We start from the raw sequence: 19,706 nt of genomic DNA, 5'->3' as shown, positions 1-19,706 counted from the left end.
GCATACTTTATCACACATCAGTGGGAAGGCTGATATTGTTTCTTTTCAGTCAGTTGACGAATCCGAGGTTGTGTCACTGACAATGCACATCTCATGTCGGGGTCCACATCCAATCGGTTGCGGCTCTTATTCTTGATTTGTAGAAGGGTGGAGAAACCAGACTCACATAAATAGGTAGTTGAAAAAGGCAAGAGTAGTCGAAGTGCAATCTCACTGACTTTTGGATATGACTGATGCATCGAACACCAGAATACATTCAGAGATTTTTCTTCATAGAGATCTTTGGCAGCAGAATCATGTTTGAGATCAAGGAACTCGTCCTGAACATCACTGGGAATGGTAGTAATATCAAGAGTGCCAGAGAATGGATTCCTTACCAACTTCCCTTCTTCCTCCTCGAATTCTGGGAAGTACATATTAAGTTCACTTTCCAAGGATCTCAGATGCTGGGTGATTTCAGTTTTAAGTAATGGGTCAAGCAGACTATCTTCTTCATTCTCGTCAAGGACAGCTGAAAGGTTTTCAAACATGGCAACATTCCCGGCACCGACTTTCCTTTGCCAATTCTGGAGCTTGGCAAGAAATCCACGAAGACAGTCCATCAGGTGAAACACATTTCTTTCCTTGCCCTGTAGTTTCAGATTCAACCTATTTAGCTGCTCAAATATATCTGCTAAATATGCAAGACGTGGCTCCCACAAAACCTCATTGAAGTGACTCAACAGATCATCTTTCCCTTGCATTTCCAGGAACAATTTTAGCTCCCCCCGAAGTTCAAACACTCGATTCACAACATTGCCCTTGGAAAGCCAGCGCACTTTGGAGTAAAAGAGGAGAGCTTCATGCTCCGAATCCATGTCTCTACAGAGGTTCTGGAAAAGGCGAGAGTTCAGAGCTCCAGCTTTTACAAAGTTGACGCATTTGACCACTGCCTCCAGGATCTTGCAAAGTTCATCAGGGAGGGTTTTCGACGCCAGTGCAAAACGATGGATCATACAATGAACCCCCTTGGCATTCGGAGCTACTTCCTTGACACGCTTCTGGAACCCTGATTTTGATCCCAGCATCGCTGGAGCCCCGTCTGTACAGACTCCACAACAATTTTCCCATGGGATCCTGTTAGCTTTGAAGAAAGAAGATAGCTTTTCCATCACATCTTCAGCTGTTGTGGTGGTCTCAAGCTGTGTACATAACAGATATTCTTCCTTGATATCACACAAGAAAATATACCTAACAAACACGAGTAGCTGTGCACACGAACTCACATCCGTTGACTCATTCAGTTGTATTGCAAACATACCAGCTGGAGACGATTTGATCTCCTGTATCACTTTTTCCTTTATGTCATCTGACATTTCATTAATTCTCCGCTTCACTGTGTCGTTTGACAAGGAAATTTGTTGAATTTTACGTTCATTTGCATCTCCAAGAACACGCTTGACCATCTTTAAAGTACATGGCTTAATTAAGGTTTCACCAATTGTGTGGGGCTTCTTTTGCTTCGCTATTTCAAGGGCAACCTCGTATGATGCCTCAACTACACTTGAGGTCTGTTGTTGGAAAGCACCAGTTGCATCCAGTTTCTGTTTTCCGAAACTACTTTCATGGCGCCTGAAGAAATCGGGGTCTTTTTCAGCATACTGTGGATGGATGGTCTGCAAATGATGCTTCAACTTACTAGGCCTCATAGAATCGTTCCCCAACACTTTGAAGCACAGTACACACTGAGGTTTCTCGATGCCATCAGCGAGAATTGATGTAAATCCGTAGCTAATGTACTCTTCACTGTACTTCCGCTTCTTAGTAACACTAGTAGCCATCGCAAATCTAGGGAAAATAAAGAAGACAGACCATCAGAACAAACATTAAGTGATAAGACAAAAGAATGATAATGAAGGACAGATAAATAGGACAAGTGATAAAATGACAAACACACAAATATCCACATACATAATACATCCATGGACTCACACATTAAGCACACACACAGTCATACACAAACATACACAGAGAGAGTAAAGATGATAAACATTCACACTCAACCTAGCAAGCTGAAATGTACTTTCTACAGCAAGAACACACCTCCTTTGACAAGCACTGCCCCAATTGAAATTATGAGAAGAATAGCGAGTCACATCAATATTAGCACTAAAAAAAAAAAAGCAGGAATACCTGAGTAGGGAATGAGCATGAATACAATGATACCAAAAAATAAGAAAATAATAAAGGAAGTGCACAAATATTTCACACACGAAAACAGCGACCGCATTTATAATTGTCGAACAAAATAAGTAAAACAGTATACAGTATGGTTCAGAATCAATTATACCCACATGTTTACGTGCTGATATCCAAGGCCACACTGAGATAATTCGATCACCTCTCTCCCACATACATACACACATACATACATACACACGTACACACACATTCGTAACAATATTATGTAGGTAACAAAATTTTATTGTCAACTTAATCAATTAAAAAAGAAAATTCCACCATGGCCCCCCTAAATTATTGCCATGGCCCCCTTGGGGGCCATGGCCCCCAGGTTGAGAGTCTATGGTCTATATAAAATAACAGTGATAATATATTTAACTTTTCTTTGTCTATATAAAATAACAGTGATAATATATTTAACTTTTCTTTGTCTATATAAAATAACAGTGATAATATATTTAACTTTTCTTTGTCTATATAAAATAACAGTGATAATATATTTAACTTTTCTTTGTCTATATAAAATAACAGTGATAATATATTTAACTTTTCTTTGTCTATATAAAATAACAGTGATAATATATTTAACTTTTCTTTGTCTATATAAAATAACAGTGATAATATATTTAACTTTTCTTTGTCTATATAAAATAACAGTGATAATATATTTAACTTTTCTTTGTCTATATAAAATAACAGTGATAATATATTTAACTTTTCTTTGTCTATATAAAATAACAGTGATAATATATTTAACTTTTCTTTGTCTATATAAAATAACAGTGATAATATATTTAACTTTTCTTTGTCTATATAAAATAACAGTGATAATATATTTAACTTTTCTTTGTCTATATAAAATAACAGTGATAATATATGTAAACTTTTCTTTGAAAAATTTATTTATTTCTGAAAAATACAAAAATAAATTCGGCACTAGGCAATTCAAAAGTGCTGGGGGAGGAGGGGACTATGGTCATCCTAATCACTGTGCCTTATATATGTCTATCATTTTCCTTGCTAGAATCTTCAATCACCATAATACTACATTCATTCTAGAAGTCGCCCTACTTAAGATTCCCAAATCGATTTTTTTTTTTTAATTAAATATGAACATACATAAATGTTTTTTTTTCTTGTTTTCTTGTTTTATTTCATTTTGCTGATATCAAATGTTTCAGCCTTAAAATTTCCTCCATATGAATTCTCTTTTTTGTTTCTTTTTCAATTTAAAATTTCCTCCATATGAATTCTCTTTTTTGTTTCTTTTTCAATTTAAAATTTCCTCCATATGAATTCTCTTTTTTGTTTCTTTTTCAATTTAAAATTTCCTCCATATGAATTCTCTTTTTTGTTTCTTTTTCAATTTAAAATTTCCTCCATATGAATTCTCTTTTTTGTTTCTTTTTCAATTTAAAATTTCCTCCATATGAATTCCCTTTTTTGTTTGTTTTTCAATTTAAAATTTCCTCCATATGAATTCTCTTTTTTGTTTCTTTTTCAATTTAAAATTTCCTCCATATGAATTCTCTTTTTTGTTTCTTTTTCAATTTAAAATTTCCTCCATATGAATTCTCTTTTTTGTTTCTTTTTCAATTTAAAATTTCCTCCATATGAATTCTCTTTTTTGTTTCTTTTTCAATTTAAAATTTCCTCCATATGAATTCTCTTTTTTGTTTCTTTTTCAATTTAAAATTTCCTCCATATGAATTCTCTTTTTTGTTTCTTTTTCAATTTAAAATTTCCTCCATATGAATTCTCTTTTTTGTTTCTTTTTCAATTTAAAATTTCCTCCATATGAATTCTCTTTTTTGTTTCTTTTTCAATTTAAAATTTCCTCCATATGAATTCTCTTTTTTGTTTCTTTTTCAATTTAAAATTTCCTCCATATGAATTCTCTTTTTTGTTTCTTTTTCAATTTAAAATTTCCTCCATATGAATTCTCTTTTTTGTTTCTTTTTCAATTTAAAATTTCCTCCATATGAATTCTCTTTTTTGTTTCTTTTTCAATTTAAAATTTCCTCCATATGAATTCTCTTTTTTGTTTCTTTTTCAATTTAAAATTTCTTCCATATGAATTCTCTTTTTTGTTTCTTTTTCAATTTAAAATTTCCTCCATATGAATTCTCTTTTTTGTTTCTTTTTCAATTTAAAATTTCCTCCATATGAATTCTCTTTTTTGTTTCTTTTTCAATTTAAAATTTCCTCCATATGAATTCTCTTTTTTGTTTCTTTTTCAATTTAAAATTTCTTCCATATGAATTCTCTTTTTTGTTTCTTTTTCAATTTAAAATTTCCTCCATATGAATTCTCTTTTTTGTTTCTTTTTCAATTTAAAATTTCCTCCATATGAATTCTCTTTTTTGTTTCTTTTTCAATTTAAAATTTCCTCCATATGAATTCTCTTTTTAGTTTCTTTTTCAATTTAAAATTTCCTCCATATGAATTCTCTTTTTTGTTTCTTTTTCAATTTAAAATTTCCTCCATATGAATTCTCTTTTTTGTTTCTTTTTCAATTTAAAATTTCCTCCATATGAATTCTCTTTTTTGTTTCTTTTTCAATTTAAAATTTCCTCCATATGAATTCTCTTTTTTGTTTCTTTTTCAATTTAAAATTTCCTCCATATGAATTCTCTTTTTTGTTTCTTTTTCAATTTAAAATTTCCTCCATATGAATTCTCTTTTTTGTTTCTTTTTCAATTTAAAATTTCCTCCATATGAATTCTCTTTTTTGTTTCTTTTTCAATTTAAAATTTCCTCCATATGAATTCTCTTTTTTGTTTCTTTTTCAATTTAAAATTTCCTCCATATGAATTCTCTTTTTTGTTTCTTTTTCAATTTAAAATTTCCTCCATATGAATTCTCTTTTTTGTTTCTTTTTCAATTTAAAATTTCCTCCATATGAATTCTCTTTTTTGTTTCTTTTTCAATTTAAAATTTCCTCCATATGAATTCTCTTTTTTGTTTCTTTTTCAATTTAAAATTTCCTCCATATGAATTCTCTTTTTTGTTTCTTTTTCAATTTAAAATTTCCTCCATATGAATTCTCTTTTTTGTTTCTTTTTCAATTTAAAATTTCCTCCATATGAATTCTCTTTTTTGTTTCTTTTTCAATTTAAAATTTCCTCCATATGAATTCTCTTTTTTGTTTCTTTTTCAATTTAAAATTTCCTCCATATGAATTCTCTTTTTTGTTTCTTTTTCAATTTAAAATTTCCTCCATATGAATTCTCTTTTTTGTTTCTTTTTCAATTTAAAATTTCCTCCATATGAATTCTCTTTTTTGTTTCTTTTTCAATTTAAAATTTCCTCCATATGAATTCTCTTTTTTGTTTCTTTTTCAATTTAAAATTTCCTCCATATGAATTCTCTTTTTTGTTTCTTTTTCAATTTAAAATTTCCTCCATATGAATTCTCTTTTTTGTTTCTTTTTCAATTTAAAATTTCCTCCATATGAATTCTCTTTTTTGTTTCTTTTTCAATTTAAAATTTCCTCCATATGAATTCTCTTTTTTGTTTCTTTTTCAATTTAAAATTTCCTCCATATGAATTCTCTTTTTTGTTTCTTTTTCAATTTAAAATTTCCTCCATATGAATTCTCTTTTTTGTTTCTTTTTCAATTTAAAATTTCCTCCATATGAATTCTCTTTTTTGTTTCTTTTTCAATTTAAAATTTCCTCCATATGAATTCTCTTTTTTGTTTCTTTTTCAATTTAAAATTTCCTCCATATGAATTCTCTTTTTTGTTTCTTTTTCAATTTAAAATTTCCTCCATATGAATTCTCTTTTTTGTTTCTTTTTCAATTTAAAATTTCCTCCATATGAATTCTCTTTTTTGTTTCTTTTTCAATTTAAAATTTCCTCCATATGAATTCTCTTTTTTGTTTCTTTTTCAATTTAAAATTTCCTCCATATGAATTCCCTTTTTTGTTTCTTTTTCAATTTAAAATTTCCTCCATATGAATTCCCTTTTTTGTTTCTTTTTCAATTTAAAATTTCCTCCATATGAATTCCCTTTTTTGTTTCTTTTTCAATTTAAAATTTCCTCCATATGAATTCCCTTTTTTGTTTCTTTTTCAATTTAAAATTTCCTCCATATGAATTCCCTTTTTTGTTTCTTTTTCAATTTAAAATTTCCTCCATATGAATTCCCTTTTTTGTTTCTTTTTCAATTTAAAATTTCCTCCATATGAATTCTCTTTTTTGTTTCTTTTTCAATTTAAAATTTCCTCCATATGAATTCTCTTTTTTGTTTCTTTTTCAATTTAAAATTTCCTCCATATGAATTCTCTTTTTTGTTTCTTTTTCAATTTAAAATTTCCTCCATATGAATTCTCTTTTTTGTTTCTTCTTCAATTTAAAATTTCCTCCATATGAATTCTCTTTTTTGTTTCTTTTTCAATTTAAAATTTCCTCCATATGAATTCTCTTTTTTGTTTCTTTTTCAATTTAAAATTTCCTCCATATGAATTCTCTTTTTTGTTTCTTTTTCAATTTAAAATTTCCTCCATATGAATTCCCTTTTTTGTTTCTTTTTCAATTTAAAATTTCCTCCATATGAATTCTCTTTTTTGTTTCTTTTTCAATTTAAAATTTCCTCCATATGAATTCTCTTTTTTGTTTCTTTTTCAATTTAAAATTTCCTCCATATGAATTCTCTTTTTTGTTTCTTTTTCAATTTAAAATTTCCTCCATATGAATTCTCTTTTTTGTTTCTTTTTCAATTTAAAATTTCCTCCATATGAATTCTCTTTTTTGTTTCTTTTTCAATTTAAAATTTCCTCCATATGAATTCTCTTTTTTGTTTCTTTTTCAATTTAAAATTTCCTCCATATGAATTCTCTTTTTTGTTTCTTTTTCAATTTAAAATTTCCTCCATATGAATTCTCTTTTTTGTTTCTTTTTCAATTTAAAATTTCCTCCATATGAATTCTCTTTTTTGTTTCTTTTTCAATTTAAAATTTCCTCCATATGAATTCTCTTTTTTGTTTCTTTTTCAATTTAAAATTTCCTCCATATGAATTCCCTTTTTTGTTTCTTTTTCAATTTAAAATTTCCTCCATATGAATTCTCTTTTTTGTTTCTTTTTCAATTTAAAATTTCCTCCATATGAATTACCTTTTTTGTTTCTTTTTCAATTTAAAATTTCCTCCATATGAAGTCTCTTTTTTGTTTCTTTTTCAATTTAAAATTTCCTCCATATGAATTCTCTTTTTTGTTTCTTTTTCAATTTAAAATTTCCTCCATATGAATTCCCTTTTTTGTTTCTTTTTCAATTTAAAATTTCCTCCATATGAATTCCCTTTTTTGTTTCTTTTTCAATTTAAAATTTCCTCCATATGAATTCTCTTTTTTGTTTCTTTTTCAATTTAAAATTTCCTCCATATGAATTCTCTTTTTTGTTTCTTTTTCAATTTAAAATTTCCTCCATATGAATTCTCTTTTTTGTTTCTTTTTCAATTTAAAATTTCCTCCATATGAATTCTCTTTTTTGTTTCTTTTTCAATTTAAAATTTCCTCCATATGAATTCTCTTTTTTGTTTCTTTTTCAATTTAAAATTTCCTCCATATGAATTCTCTTTTTTGTTTCTTTTTCAATTTAAAATTTCCTCCATATGAATTCTCTTTTTTGTTTCTTTTTCAATTTAAAATTTCCTCCATATGAATTCTCTTTTTTGTTTCTTTTTCAATTTAAAATTTCCTCCATATGAATTCTCTTTTTTGTTTCTTTTTCAATTTAAAATTTCCTCCATATGAATTCTCTTTTTTGTTTCTTTTTCAATTTAAAATTTCTTCCATATGAATTCTCTTTTTTGTTTCTTTTTCAATTTAAAATTTCCTCCATATGAATTCTCTTTTTTGTTTCTTTTTCAATTTAAAATTTCCTCCATATGAATTCTCTTTTTTGTTTCTTTTTCAATTTAAAATTTCCTCCATATGAATTCTCTTTTTTGTTTCTTTTTCAATTTAAAATTTCCTCCATATGAATTCTCTTTTTTGTTTCTTTTTCAATTTAAAATTTCCTCCATATGAATTCTCTTTTTTGTTTCTTTTTCAATTTAAAATTTCCTCCATATGAATTCTCTTTTTTGTTTCTTTTTGTAATTTAAAATTTCCTCCATATGAATTCCCTTTTTTGTTTCTTTTTCAATTTAAAATTTCCTCCATATGAATTCCCTTTTTTGTTTCTTTTTCAATTTAAAATTTCCTCCATATGAATTCTCTTTTTTGTTTCTTTTTCAATTTCCAGGCTTGATTCTGCACTTATTCGGCCAGGTCGAGTTGATATGAAAGAGAAAATTGATTTTGCCACACGCTATCAAATAAGGTCAATGTTCCTGCGCTTTTATCCCCATGAGACGGAAGGCCGAGCTGAACTCCTCTGCGAGAAAATTTTGTCCACTGGCAAAGACGTTAGTGCAGCACAGATCCAGGGTTATTTTATGGTTCACAAAACCGATTCAAATGGAGTTTTAAATAATATTGAACAAATATGGAATTTATAAATTATAAATATTGTTTTGTTTTTAAACATGGCTTGTTATTTGTTTTTATACTAGTACCCTTTTTTTTATTGTTGTATTTTCACCCAAAACAAGTCACAGTGCCACTTTGATGCAGGTTGCTACTATCTGGGACATAAATTGCAGGGATAATACTATGTAGGGAGTTGAGCAGCAAGATGTCAGTTTACATTACACTTGCACTTCTGCATGTCAGTACAATCAGGGAAGCAGGAACCTGGAAGGGAATTCCAAAGTCTAGCAGTTCTAGGGAAGAAACTATTAGAGCAGAAGGATTTCTGGCATGTTTTTTTTTTTTTTTTTTTTTTTTACATGGTGTGTCACCACTTATCAAGGCCCGAAGGCCACTCAGGGATAAGGGTTATTGCGTGTACAGTAATCAATGAGATAGTATTGTAGTAATCATTAGTATTGGGGGTTTTGATAGGGTGTCTTACTTAAGGGGGTGGTTTGTCAGGAGTGTGGGGATCTCTACTGTGTAGGGGTGGGATTTTGCTGCTTGTTGAGTTTGTTGGTGGGTATTTACATTTAGGGAGTACAAGAGTTTTTAGTTCAAAGCACCTACCATTAAAATATTTGTAAACAGGCAGAGGGATGCAACATTTCGTCGATAGAACAGAAGTTAAAGCCTAGCTGACAGTTCGGGACTTATTAGGTTGCCGACTCTCTTTTGAACCCTGTCCAGTAGTGAGAGACTAGTAGCAGATGCACCAATCCAAATGTGACAAAAATCTATATATATAAAAGCGAAAATGTATGTATGTATGTATGTATGTTCACTTTTTCTGTATGTCAACAAAAGGCTTTTTTCAGAGAAGCGGTCGCTCGCTTCACAACTTTTTAAAACTTTTTATATCACATATAAATCGTAATATCTCACAGTTAACAACGAAGCTCGCCTGTCTCTTTAATTTGCTCAATTTCGGGAAGATAAATATTCAACATTTGTCGTTCGCCGCATGTGGGTTAGTCTTTTTCCTATAACATCTTGGGGTGGGGAAAAAAAGCGTTCAGCAGTAAATGAATACTATCCCACAGTCAAACTTGACCTCATTAACTCATTAAAACAAGCACCTGCCAAATCCAAGTAATTAAATAAATTCAAACGTGTTTTCGTTAGCATCTCGCAGTGGGGCAATGGTTAACGTCGCACTTTTTTTTTTTTTTCACACCTTAATTTACAACTTTGCCTCAACGGTTCGGGTTCGATCCTCATACTTTTTTTTTTTTTTTTTTTTAACCCCCCCCCTCCCCCCCCCCTTGAGTTTTCACACACACACCTACAAACACCCGGGCAATGCCAGGTACCCCTCGCTAGTACTATATACATGGGCAAATGGTGGCCTTGTAGACGTACAGGATACTCTCAAGCGTAAATAACTTTCTAGCACGTTAGAGAGAACCCACCTTCCTTGCAGTAGCCCTGGCAATGCCTTCGATATATCTATTCCAACTCCTGTTCCCTGTGAACATTAAGCCGAAGAGTTTGAATGTAGTACTTTCAGATAATGTATCATTAGCCATAGCTAATGGTGGTTGAGAAGGTTTCTTGTAATTTATTAAAGGAAAGAAGCTTAGTCTTAGCAGCATTGAATGTTATGTGACCATCCATTTTTGTCCCCATTCCACTACAGACTTGAGGTCTTCCTCTAAGGTTTCTGCTATTGCCTTAGATGTGTGTTCATTTCGTTTCCCCTCGTGCCTGTTATAGAGCATGGTATCATCAGTAAATATACTCATCTCAGATAATTTTATCAGGGAGGTCATTTATGAATATCAAAAATAATAAAGGTCCAAGGATCGACCCCTGAGGTTCACCCACATTTATATCAAATCGTTTTGATGTACAACTATCGAGGACAACCTGGATTCTTCTCTCATTTAGAAAAGATTGATTGTGTAAAGTATTCATCCAGTAATACCATATGATTTGATTTTAATGAGACGCGCATCGTGCCATACCCTGTCAAAAGCCTTAGATATATCAAGGGCTACTGCTCTATCCTCCCCTGCCTTATCCAGATTTACTCTTCCTCTGAGTTCATCAGATCTGAGCCCGTCCTTGTGTTGCCCATCCATCGTATCATTCCAATATCATTTCTCTCCATGCATGTAGAATGTCGATGGTGTCACACTCACATACTCAGAGTGCAACTGATATTTGCAGAATGTGTTTCATATGTTTTGTTTTATTTTATTTTTATACTTGTGAATCCATGCATTTTCCCCTCGGCAGCTGCCCATGTGAGAGATGATGACACGGCCATTAGAGAATTAAAGCCAAAGGAGAAGACCATGTAAATAATGTTGGGGTGGGGTTGGGTCAGCAATGTTATCAAGCAAGAGATCATGTGGTAGTCCTTTCTCAACCTACCTGTATAGAATTACTAGATCATTTGTGACCCATTGGATCAGTCTTGTCATATATCTATGGACTAGTGTGCTAAAGCTGTATTCATCAACGTTGCTTTTACTGTATGTATTAATGAGGCAATGCACATGCCAGCAGATACCTTTGTTCTGGGATTAGCTTATATATAAACATAATCTGCTTTATTCAGGCAACAAATTTCAGATTTAAAAGAGTATATAAGACCTGATTCGGTGTAAGAAAAGAATCCTGATACTAAATCTGACTTTTATTTCTTTAGTCACCGTTTTCATAATATAAAAACGAAAATGTGTGTGTGTTTGTGTGTGCATTTTTTTTCAAACGTCTGCCAAAGGCTTGGGGGAGGGCACTCGAAGGGGTCACTAAATCTTACAATTTTTTATATACTGTCTAGATTAAAATATGTCCGATTTATGAAACGAGGTCGTCTGTACTTTTTATTATGTTACAAATTTTGTGCTGTGATTTCATTTTCTCTACTACTATGGCGTGATGTTTGACCTAGAAAACGACACGTTCATGTTCGTTTAACCACCTGCTTTTTTAGACATATTTTCAGCCGTTCTCAGTTCCCTGTCCTCGTAGCGTCGTGATAAGTCATCAGGCTATTCGCCTGAAGTCTTTGTGTTCGAGCCTATCTCCCTCCCAATACTTTTTTTCTTTTATACCCGAGCAACGCCGGCCATCCCTACTAGTCTATAATATAAATCTCACCTGTCTTTAAATATATTTATGCTTGTATATCTGTCTAAAACTTTTGACAGAGGCGACAGATTTTCACGAGATCGGTATCATTTTGAAGCTCGACCCTTCGGACAACAAATATCGAAAAATTGGCTGAAAACATTAATTCCTTCACCCTCAACTAGGCACTTTTCTACGGGGAGGGGTCGCTTTTTTTGCCAATATTTACAAAAGTTATCCCTTTTTTTCGATTAAACTTGGTGTCATTTGTTTTTGTTTTTGCAATACATTTTGAATGGATTCAATTATTTACGAAAGTGGATTTTTACCTAAATGCGAGTTGGGAATAATTTTACCTTTAACCAATTTGATGCCCCCATATGGGGAGCGGCATATGTATTGTTTTTAGAATATGATTATCCACTGACACGTGTTTCATCATCTATAACACTTAAGAGTGGCTGAATCTAGCGAGATTCGAAATCGGGATGCTATGGTAAGTAACCTAAACTCTTACCATCCATCCAACTCGCACGACTGTTCGGATATATCGCGATTTATGTTATTTGTCTTTGCGATACGTTTTGAATGAATTTAATTATTTACGACAGTGCATTTTTATCTAAATAGGAGTTGGGAATAGTTTTCCCTTTAACCAATTTGGTACCCCCATATGGGGAGTGGCATATGTATTGTTTTTAAAATATAATTATCCACTGACACATGTTTTGTCGTCGCTAGATTCAGCCACTCTGATAAACTTGATTATATACATGTCTACAAGGTAAGCTGTTTCTTCTCAACAACAACATCTTCTGTTTGGTCGCTCACTTCCTTGCGAGTTTCTGCGAATGTTTCGATAGCAAATATCATTCTTCAGTTTTTTTTTAAATATTTCTTAAATGCTATAATATCTATATGTCCTGTTTGAAAGAGCTCAAAGCTTGCCAAAACTATGCTCAGCATTGAACAACACCTGCTGCTTGATCAATGGCTGCCTAAATCTTACCAACATAAACAACAACAAATGATTGGATTTTTATTGACCGTTCTTTTATGAGTCTTAAGCTGGTTAAAATTGTTTTTAAGGGGTCAAAAATAGGTCAAAATTGAAAAAATCATTATGCATTTTGTACATTCATCTTAATTTATTTTTAATTTTAATCAGTTCATACATGTGTCACATTGGTACAGTGGTAACGTCAGCAACTTTGAATGTTACAGTTTTGCTTTTGGTTTCGATTCTAGCTGATGGCATCCAAATACTTTCTTTTTTTTTTTACTTTTGAAATCACGACTCAATAATAATATATACGGAATCTGGGCAAATTAAAGTATCATATCTAAGTGTATTTTATCACCAGTCACCCCGAGTGACTTATATGAGATATGAATTGCTGACAGGATAGGATTAGGGATGTCCTTTTTCATATTATACATCATAGAAAATTGTAGAAATTATATAATGTTATGAGGGTTCTCCCTAACTCTTTGTTTTAACTTTGCCAAGGTCGCTTGAAAAATGGCGGGATCGTTCTACCAGTCTAGGAGATATCTCACTGCTAATGCAATTCTTTACCTGCATAAAAGCCAAGTACGTCCAAGGATTGAGTACTGTTGCCACATCTGGGCAGGAGCTGCTAGAAGCAGCTTATCCTGCCTTGACAAAGTTCAAAATAGACTTTGTAACCTAGTAGGTGATGCTCTTTTCTCTTCCCTTCAACCTCTTTCCCAGAGAAGAGACGTTGCGAGCCTGCCTCTGCTTTATCATTATTTTCATGGCAAGTGCTCATCTGAGCTCCAATCTATTAAACTTTCACAAAAAAACACTCATCTAGCTGAAACCACTAATAATTTCCCCCACTCTTTATCTGCGCCTAAACCTAAACAGATTCCATGAACAGAGTTTCTTTCTTAGAACTGCACACCTGTGAAACTCTCTTATGTTTCCCTGCTTTCCAGCTGACTACAATATGGTCGTCTTCAAATCCAACATGAATAGGTTCTTAATGAACCATCCCCTTAAGTAATCCAATTTATCAAATTTCCACTACTAACGATAACTGCGGTATTTTCCTATTGACTACTGTACACTCAATAACCCTTATCCTTGAGTGACATCTGGTGACTCTTTTATAAAAAAAAAAAAAAAAAAACTAAGCTTCATATATTAGTAAGTAGGCCAATAGATTGAGGTATGGGAAGCTAGAAGGCCAAATTTTAATCATGAAACGTTTCCGCCATCCATTTCTGTAGTCCATGAGCTTATTAACTGTGATCAAGCAAATTTTCGTTATCTTTTCTGTCATTAAATGACTTATTTCTGACACTCAGTCCTCTATTGCAATTAACCTTGCTGATCTTCTAGGATTAACACCAATGGTGTGCTGTGCTTAGCATTTGAATCTTTTCCATTTTGATTATGCTGATATCTTTTTTTCTTCTTTGTTTTTTTAATTCATATTTACTCCAAACAAGGCAACTTGTCACTAAGACATAAGAGGTTACTGTGAATTAGGGACCATGCCTTTAGGGACACTAAGTAGGGAGTTGAGTAGTGAGATGTCTGTTCACATTACACTTGTATTTTTGAATTTTAAAAATTTTTTTATTACATTTTCACCCCAAACAAGGCATATTGCCACTTTGGTGTAGGTGGCTACTATCAGGGGAAACAACTACTGGGGCACTATGTAGGGATTTGGGCAGCAAGATGTTGGTTCACGTTGCACTTGAACTTCTGCATGTCAGTACAGTTGGGGAAGCAGTGACCTGGAATGGAATTCCAAAGTCTAGCGGTTCTGGGGAAGAAACTACTGGAGTAGAAAGATCTTTTACATCTGGGGATCTCTACAGAGGGGGGGGGGATTTTGCAGCTTGTCGGGTCTGTCGAGGGTGTTCACGTCGTGGGGGCACAAGTGCTTGCAGTTCATCAGAGCATTCACCATTAAAATACCTGTAGAACAGGCAGAGGGATGCAACGTTTTAGTACAGGGTACAGGTAGTAAGGAAATTCTAAAGTCTAGCATTTTAAAGGAAGAAACTTAGAACGCTCTCTGGCATTGGGGGGGGGGGCTCTACAGTAAAGGCGTGGGATTTTGCTACTTGTCAAATGTATTTATATTGAGGGATTACAAGTTCACATGAGCATATTTCATTAAAATACTTGTAAAACAGGCTCAGGGATGCAACATTGCAGCAATAGGGCAGGTTTATAATACAGGAGCTATTAGATTTTAGACTCTTTTTTGGAACCCTATCTAAGAGTGAGAGACAAGTGCTAGATGCACTAGCTCAGATGTGGCCACAATACTTCATGCCTGGGCGAATGGTGGCTTTGTAGAGATACAGAAAATTGTCAGATGTGAGTAGCTTTCTAGTATGGTAGAGAGAGTACACCTTTGCAGCATCTTTGACAATGTCTTCAACATCTTTGTTTGAGTTCATGTTGCCTGTAAATGTTAAGCCAAAGGGTTTGAATAAAGAGCTCTCAAGTAGCATATTAGTCATCATTGTAATCGATGGTTGAAAGCGTTCTCGTAATTGTAAAAGGAAAGAAGTTTGGTCTTAGCAGCATTAAGTGTTACCATTCATTTACGGCCCTTGTTCCATTACAGGCTGGAAGTCATTCTCTAAAGTTCCAGTCATTATCTTGGCTTTTCCATCATCTTAGTCACTGGTATTTATGTTGAGGAGGCACTAGTACTACAAGTTCATCGGAGCACATTCCTTTAACTTATCATAAACAAAAGATTAAATGATTTTTAAAAATTGTTTGGTTTCTACATTTCTCTTTTGTCGGCCATTTTTCTTACTGAATTCTTAACCATGTTCTAATAATTCAACTTTTAACCGTTTCTACTCTCACTGTCTTTTGGCATGTGCATTTGCTTCTAACTACAACCGCCTTTCACTCTGACTGTTTTTGTACTTGTGATACTATGTGATACCACTCCTACCCTCATCACCAGATCTCTGGGGGAACGTTGGGAGGTGATACACGAGGGCGGGTTGTCAAAAGTAGAGTCATAACCACAATGAGAGAAAATGATTTACCAAGGACAAAAATAAGTGATCAGAAAATAGAAAAGGGCAAGTCATTTTCTGTTTGAACGAAGACGAGATGCTCAGGACTTGTAGTCCTGAGTTAATATATTTAAGAGTCAGAGTTAGTTTATGAGAGTTGATGAGTTTGTGATAGTATTATGGTTTGGAGCAGAGTTTTAGTGGATGAGCCAATCAACCAAGAATGATGCCTCAACAGACAGCTATCAACAATGTTAAGGGTTTTTTCTTTTTTTTTTTTTGACACTGACAGTATCACACACACACACACACACACACACACACTGTATCAGTTTTGGTTCTTTCTTGGGAGTCTCGTTCTGTTGCTTCTATTTTTGTATAATTGTAAACCAGTGCTTGCACTCTTGGCAATCAGCAAGATGGCACGCCCAGAATGAAAACAAGATCATGAAGGAGAAAATCATGGCACACAAGTGTTGGGTTTAGCGGCTGAGGAGAGATGTCTATGGTTTTTATTTGGATAAACCTATAATACAACCAATCCTCCTCTATGGTTCGGAATCATGGACACTTTCCAAAAAGTTGGAAACACGTCTGAACGGAGCATGTGCCCACTTTCTCACGGAAGACCCAAGCAACAAATCTATGGCAAATTTCCATTTGCATCATCTATTGCTAAAGCAAGACATGTTAAGTTTGCAGGCAATTGTTTTAGAGCAGTAGATGAGGTTATTCCTTTCTACTTCTATGGAACGCAACTATTCATTCCAGAAGTAGAATGGTCACATGCAAGTAATGTCAATGTTGAGAGGTGAGACCTGGAAGCAGTCCTGCAGGACTAGGTATCTAGTGTGAGCATGTGAACTCCATCATCTCAATTACTGTCGAAATATGATGGTTTTTATGAAGCATTTTAAGTAGGTGAGTTTCCTCGTATGCAACTTATGAATAAGCATATAATCTCCATTCCAGTCATGTAATTTACAACTCTTGTAAATGGTCACCAGAAACCGTGGTTGCTTTGAACTGGATAAGTGCAAGCGTTTATCATCACAGAATTATTATAGTCAGTCTCTATATTCACAATTGCTAATAATAATTTTGAAATATAGAAAATACAAAGTCTGTTAATATTCCTGTCATCAGATCCCTGTGCATGTGCGAGTACTGAGATTACCTCATTTTTAAGGCTGGGGGGGGGGGGGGGGAAGGCTTATTCTAAATAAATAAGTCAATGAAAACGTCATATTTTTTCCAAAATGTTTTTTATTTTATTACAATTTTTTTTTTTTTACAAGGGAGAGAAAAGTACAGTAAATATTAATTTTTTAAATTTTAACTTTCAATTTCGTTTCAGTGTTGAGCTGATTGTCAATTATATACAATTATTATTGCTGAACTTTATTTACATGTGCCAGTCAATTAGAATTTATATATTTATATATATATATATATAAGTGATGGAATGATTCCAATATATTTTTCTCCAATTCTCCGATTACTGATTCCTTTTAAGTTTTTAAATATATAGAGTTTGAGTTTGTTGTTTTTTTTAATTTTTTTTTTAATTTTCAGATTACCCATGTAATATGTGCATATATTTTGGCAAAATGCAAAAATACACTTGTACGAGAAGAATCTATATAATTAAGGTTTTCTGGTAGCTCAAAAGTCAATAAATATTCATCATCTTATTACCAACCAAAGAAAATTTTGTTTAAAAAAAAAAAAAAAAAAAAAAAAAAAAAAGGTTAATTTTTAAATTAAAAGAATCGGTTTTTGGCATTGGAAAATAGGAACAAATTTTTTTGATATCCCAAAACATTTGGATTTTTCCAATTCATCGTCTCAGCACTAATATATATATATATATATATATATATATATATATATATATGCAAAAGGCGATTTTAATCATCTTTTTTTTTTTAATCTAACAATTTAGTAAGTTACGGACAAATGTTTCTTTTTCATACTGAATAAAATTAATAGAAAAAAAAATCATGCCACATTTCTCTTCATAAATACAGGATGGCCCACTAAAAAGTAGCCCAATCTATCTAAGCTTTCTCTTAACGACCAACTGACACCACCAGACAAAATGCAATTCTTTTTCTAACAAGATGATGCTACATGCCACACATCTCATAGATCACTGACATGTTTACAAAAGAGAGAACAATAAGCAAAGGGTTATGGCCACCACGTTCCCCAAACTTGTCATGTGATTTCTATCTTTGGGGGACTTTAAAACAAAAACTTCGTGCAAAATAATCCTCACAATCTAGACCTACTAAAGGAGAACATTATCAATGCTATCCAGAGAATCAACAGAGAAGATCTATAGGCAGTATATGCAAACGTTAAACGTGCCCAGAAACGAATAGATGTCAACGAAGAGCACTTCCAGCGTCTTTTATAACACTACAGGTAATTTTTAAAAAATACTACAGGTAATTTAAACAATAAAAGAATGTTCCTCTTCTCTACTACATTTTCTGGGCTACTATTAAGTCGGCCACCCTGTATAATGTTCAAACGAAAAAATAAAAATGGAATATGCTACCTTCACATGGAGTCAAGTTTCACAAAGAGAACTGTATGATCCAAATGCTGAAGTAGCAGAGAAAATCTCTAAACAAAAACTCATTAAGGTGAAATATCTGGCTTCAAGTTTTGCATGGCATTTAACGACAATCCTCAGGTAATTAATAGGCTCAATCTCTCTTGATTATCTAGCAAGCGTAAATTTCTAAATCACAATATTCCTTAAAAATGAGCTAATGAGTGTGTAATGAAAAGATTTGGCGATTGTCCAAACTTCCCTCTACGTTAAAAAAAAAAAAATCTGTTTAATGTATACTCCTGTGACGGAAAGAAAATATCGGACACCAAAAATCATTTAAACTTCTATTTACATGATTTTTGGAGTAATCTTATAATCTGTTGAGATTGGAATTGAAGATGACGATGCTGAAGTTAGCAGATAAGCAGTCCTGTGATAATGCGTTCCACAGATAGGAAGTTCTTGGGAAGAAACTCTGCTCTGTTCATGGAAGGTCTATTTGGTTTTAAGATACATAGGAAGAACAAAAAGTCCTTTGCAGTTTAGTAAGAAGACGAGTTCTTGCTGTTAAGGTTTTTCAAAGGCAATTGTACCCAGGGCATTAACTGTGTAAAGATTGTGGTCAAATCCTGCATCAAACCTGAAGTTTCCACTTAGAGATAAAGATTCTTTTCTGGTCCACAATTCCCCTTATATTAAAAAATAAAGAAAAATCTGTGTGATGTATGTACCCATGACAAAATGAAAATATATTCCAAAAATCATATAAATTGATCAAATAGTTTTATTTTTAAATAAGGACATTAAATTTTATAACTGAAGAGCGACTGTATTGTCTGTCATTTTGAAAACAATCTAAAAGAAAGTAAAGGTAGTTAAGTAAATTTAAACTTGCGAGATTTGTTGTAATGGCTACGAATTCCCATTAATTGCTTTAAAAGGATTGATCAATTTATGTAATTTTTTAGACTATTTTCATTTCGTTTCGTTACAGATACATACATCATGCAGATTTTTCTTCATTTTTTTTTAAATATAGGAGGAATTCTGGACAAGAACAGAGATATGTTTTTATACAAAAATAAAGATTTTGTTTTTTATTAAATATTATGTTCATGCACTTATATACAGAGGAAAGCTGAACATGTATTGAATATGTTGTTAAACTGAAGCACGATGAACATTGAACATCAGAAATCATTGGTGCCAGCAGATGCAATCATGCTAAAATGTATTAAAAAGCCACAAATCGACAAGTGATTTTTTAAAAAATATTTTTACAAAGTTTTTGAAA

At 32.5% G+C, this 19,706-nt stretch overlaps 1 protein-coding gene across 1 annotated transcript in view; it reads left to right on the top strand.

Annotated features, from left to right (window-relative positions):
* The window catches only part of LOC145291437 (mitochondrial chaperone BCS1-like), a 30,918-nt gene extending 22,166 nt beyond the window's left edge, over positions 1–8,752 (top strand). The window contains exon 5 of the mRNA XM_080137280.1: positions 8,471–8,752. Coding sequence (XP_079993406.1) covers positions 8,471–8,726 — 256 coding nt within the window. The 3' untranslated portion in view covers positions 8,727–8,752. The remainder of the gene's footprint in view (positions 1–8,470) is intronic.
* The last annotated feature ends 10,954 nt before the right edge of the window (positions 8,753–19,706 follow it).

This window comes from Euprymna scolopes, chromosome 12 (genome assembly GCF_053919585.1).
Source record: "Euprymna scolopes isolate OS-2025 chromosome 12, ASM5391958v1, whole genome shotgun sequence".
NCBI classification, from domain to species: Eukaryota; Metazoa; Mollusca; class Cephalopoda; order Sepiida; family Sepiolidae; genus Euprymna; species Euprymna scolopes.
Note: the sequence above shows the minus strand (reverse complement) of the source record. Positions and strands in the feature narration are given on the sequence as shown.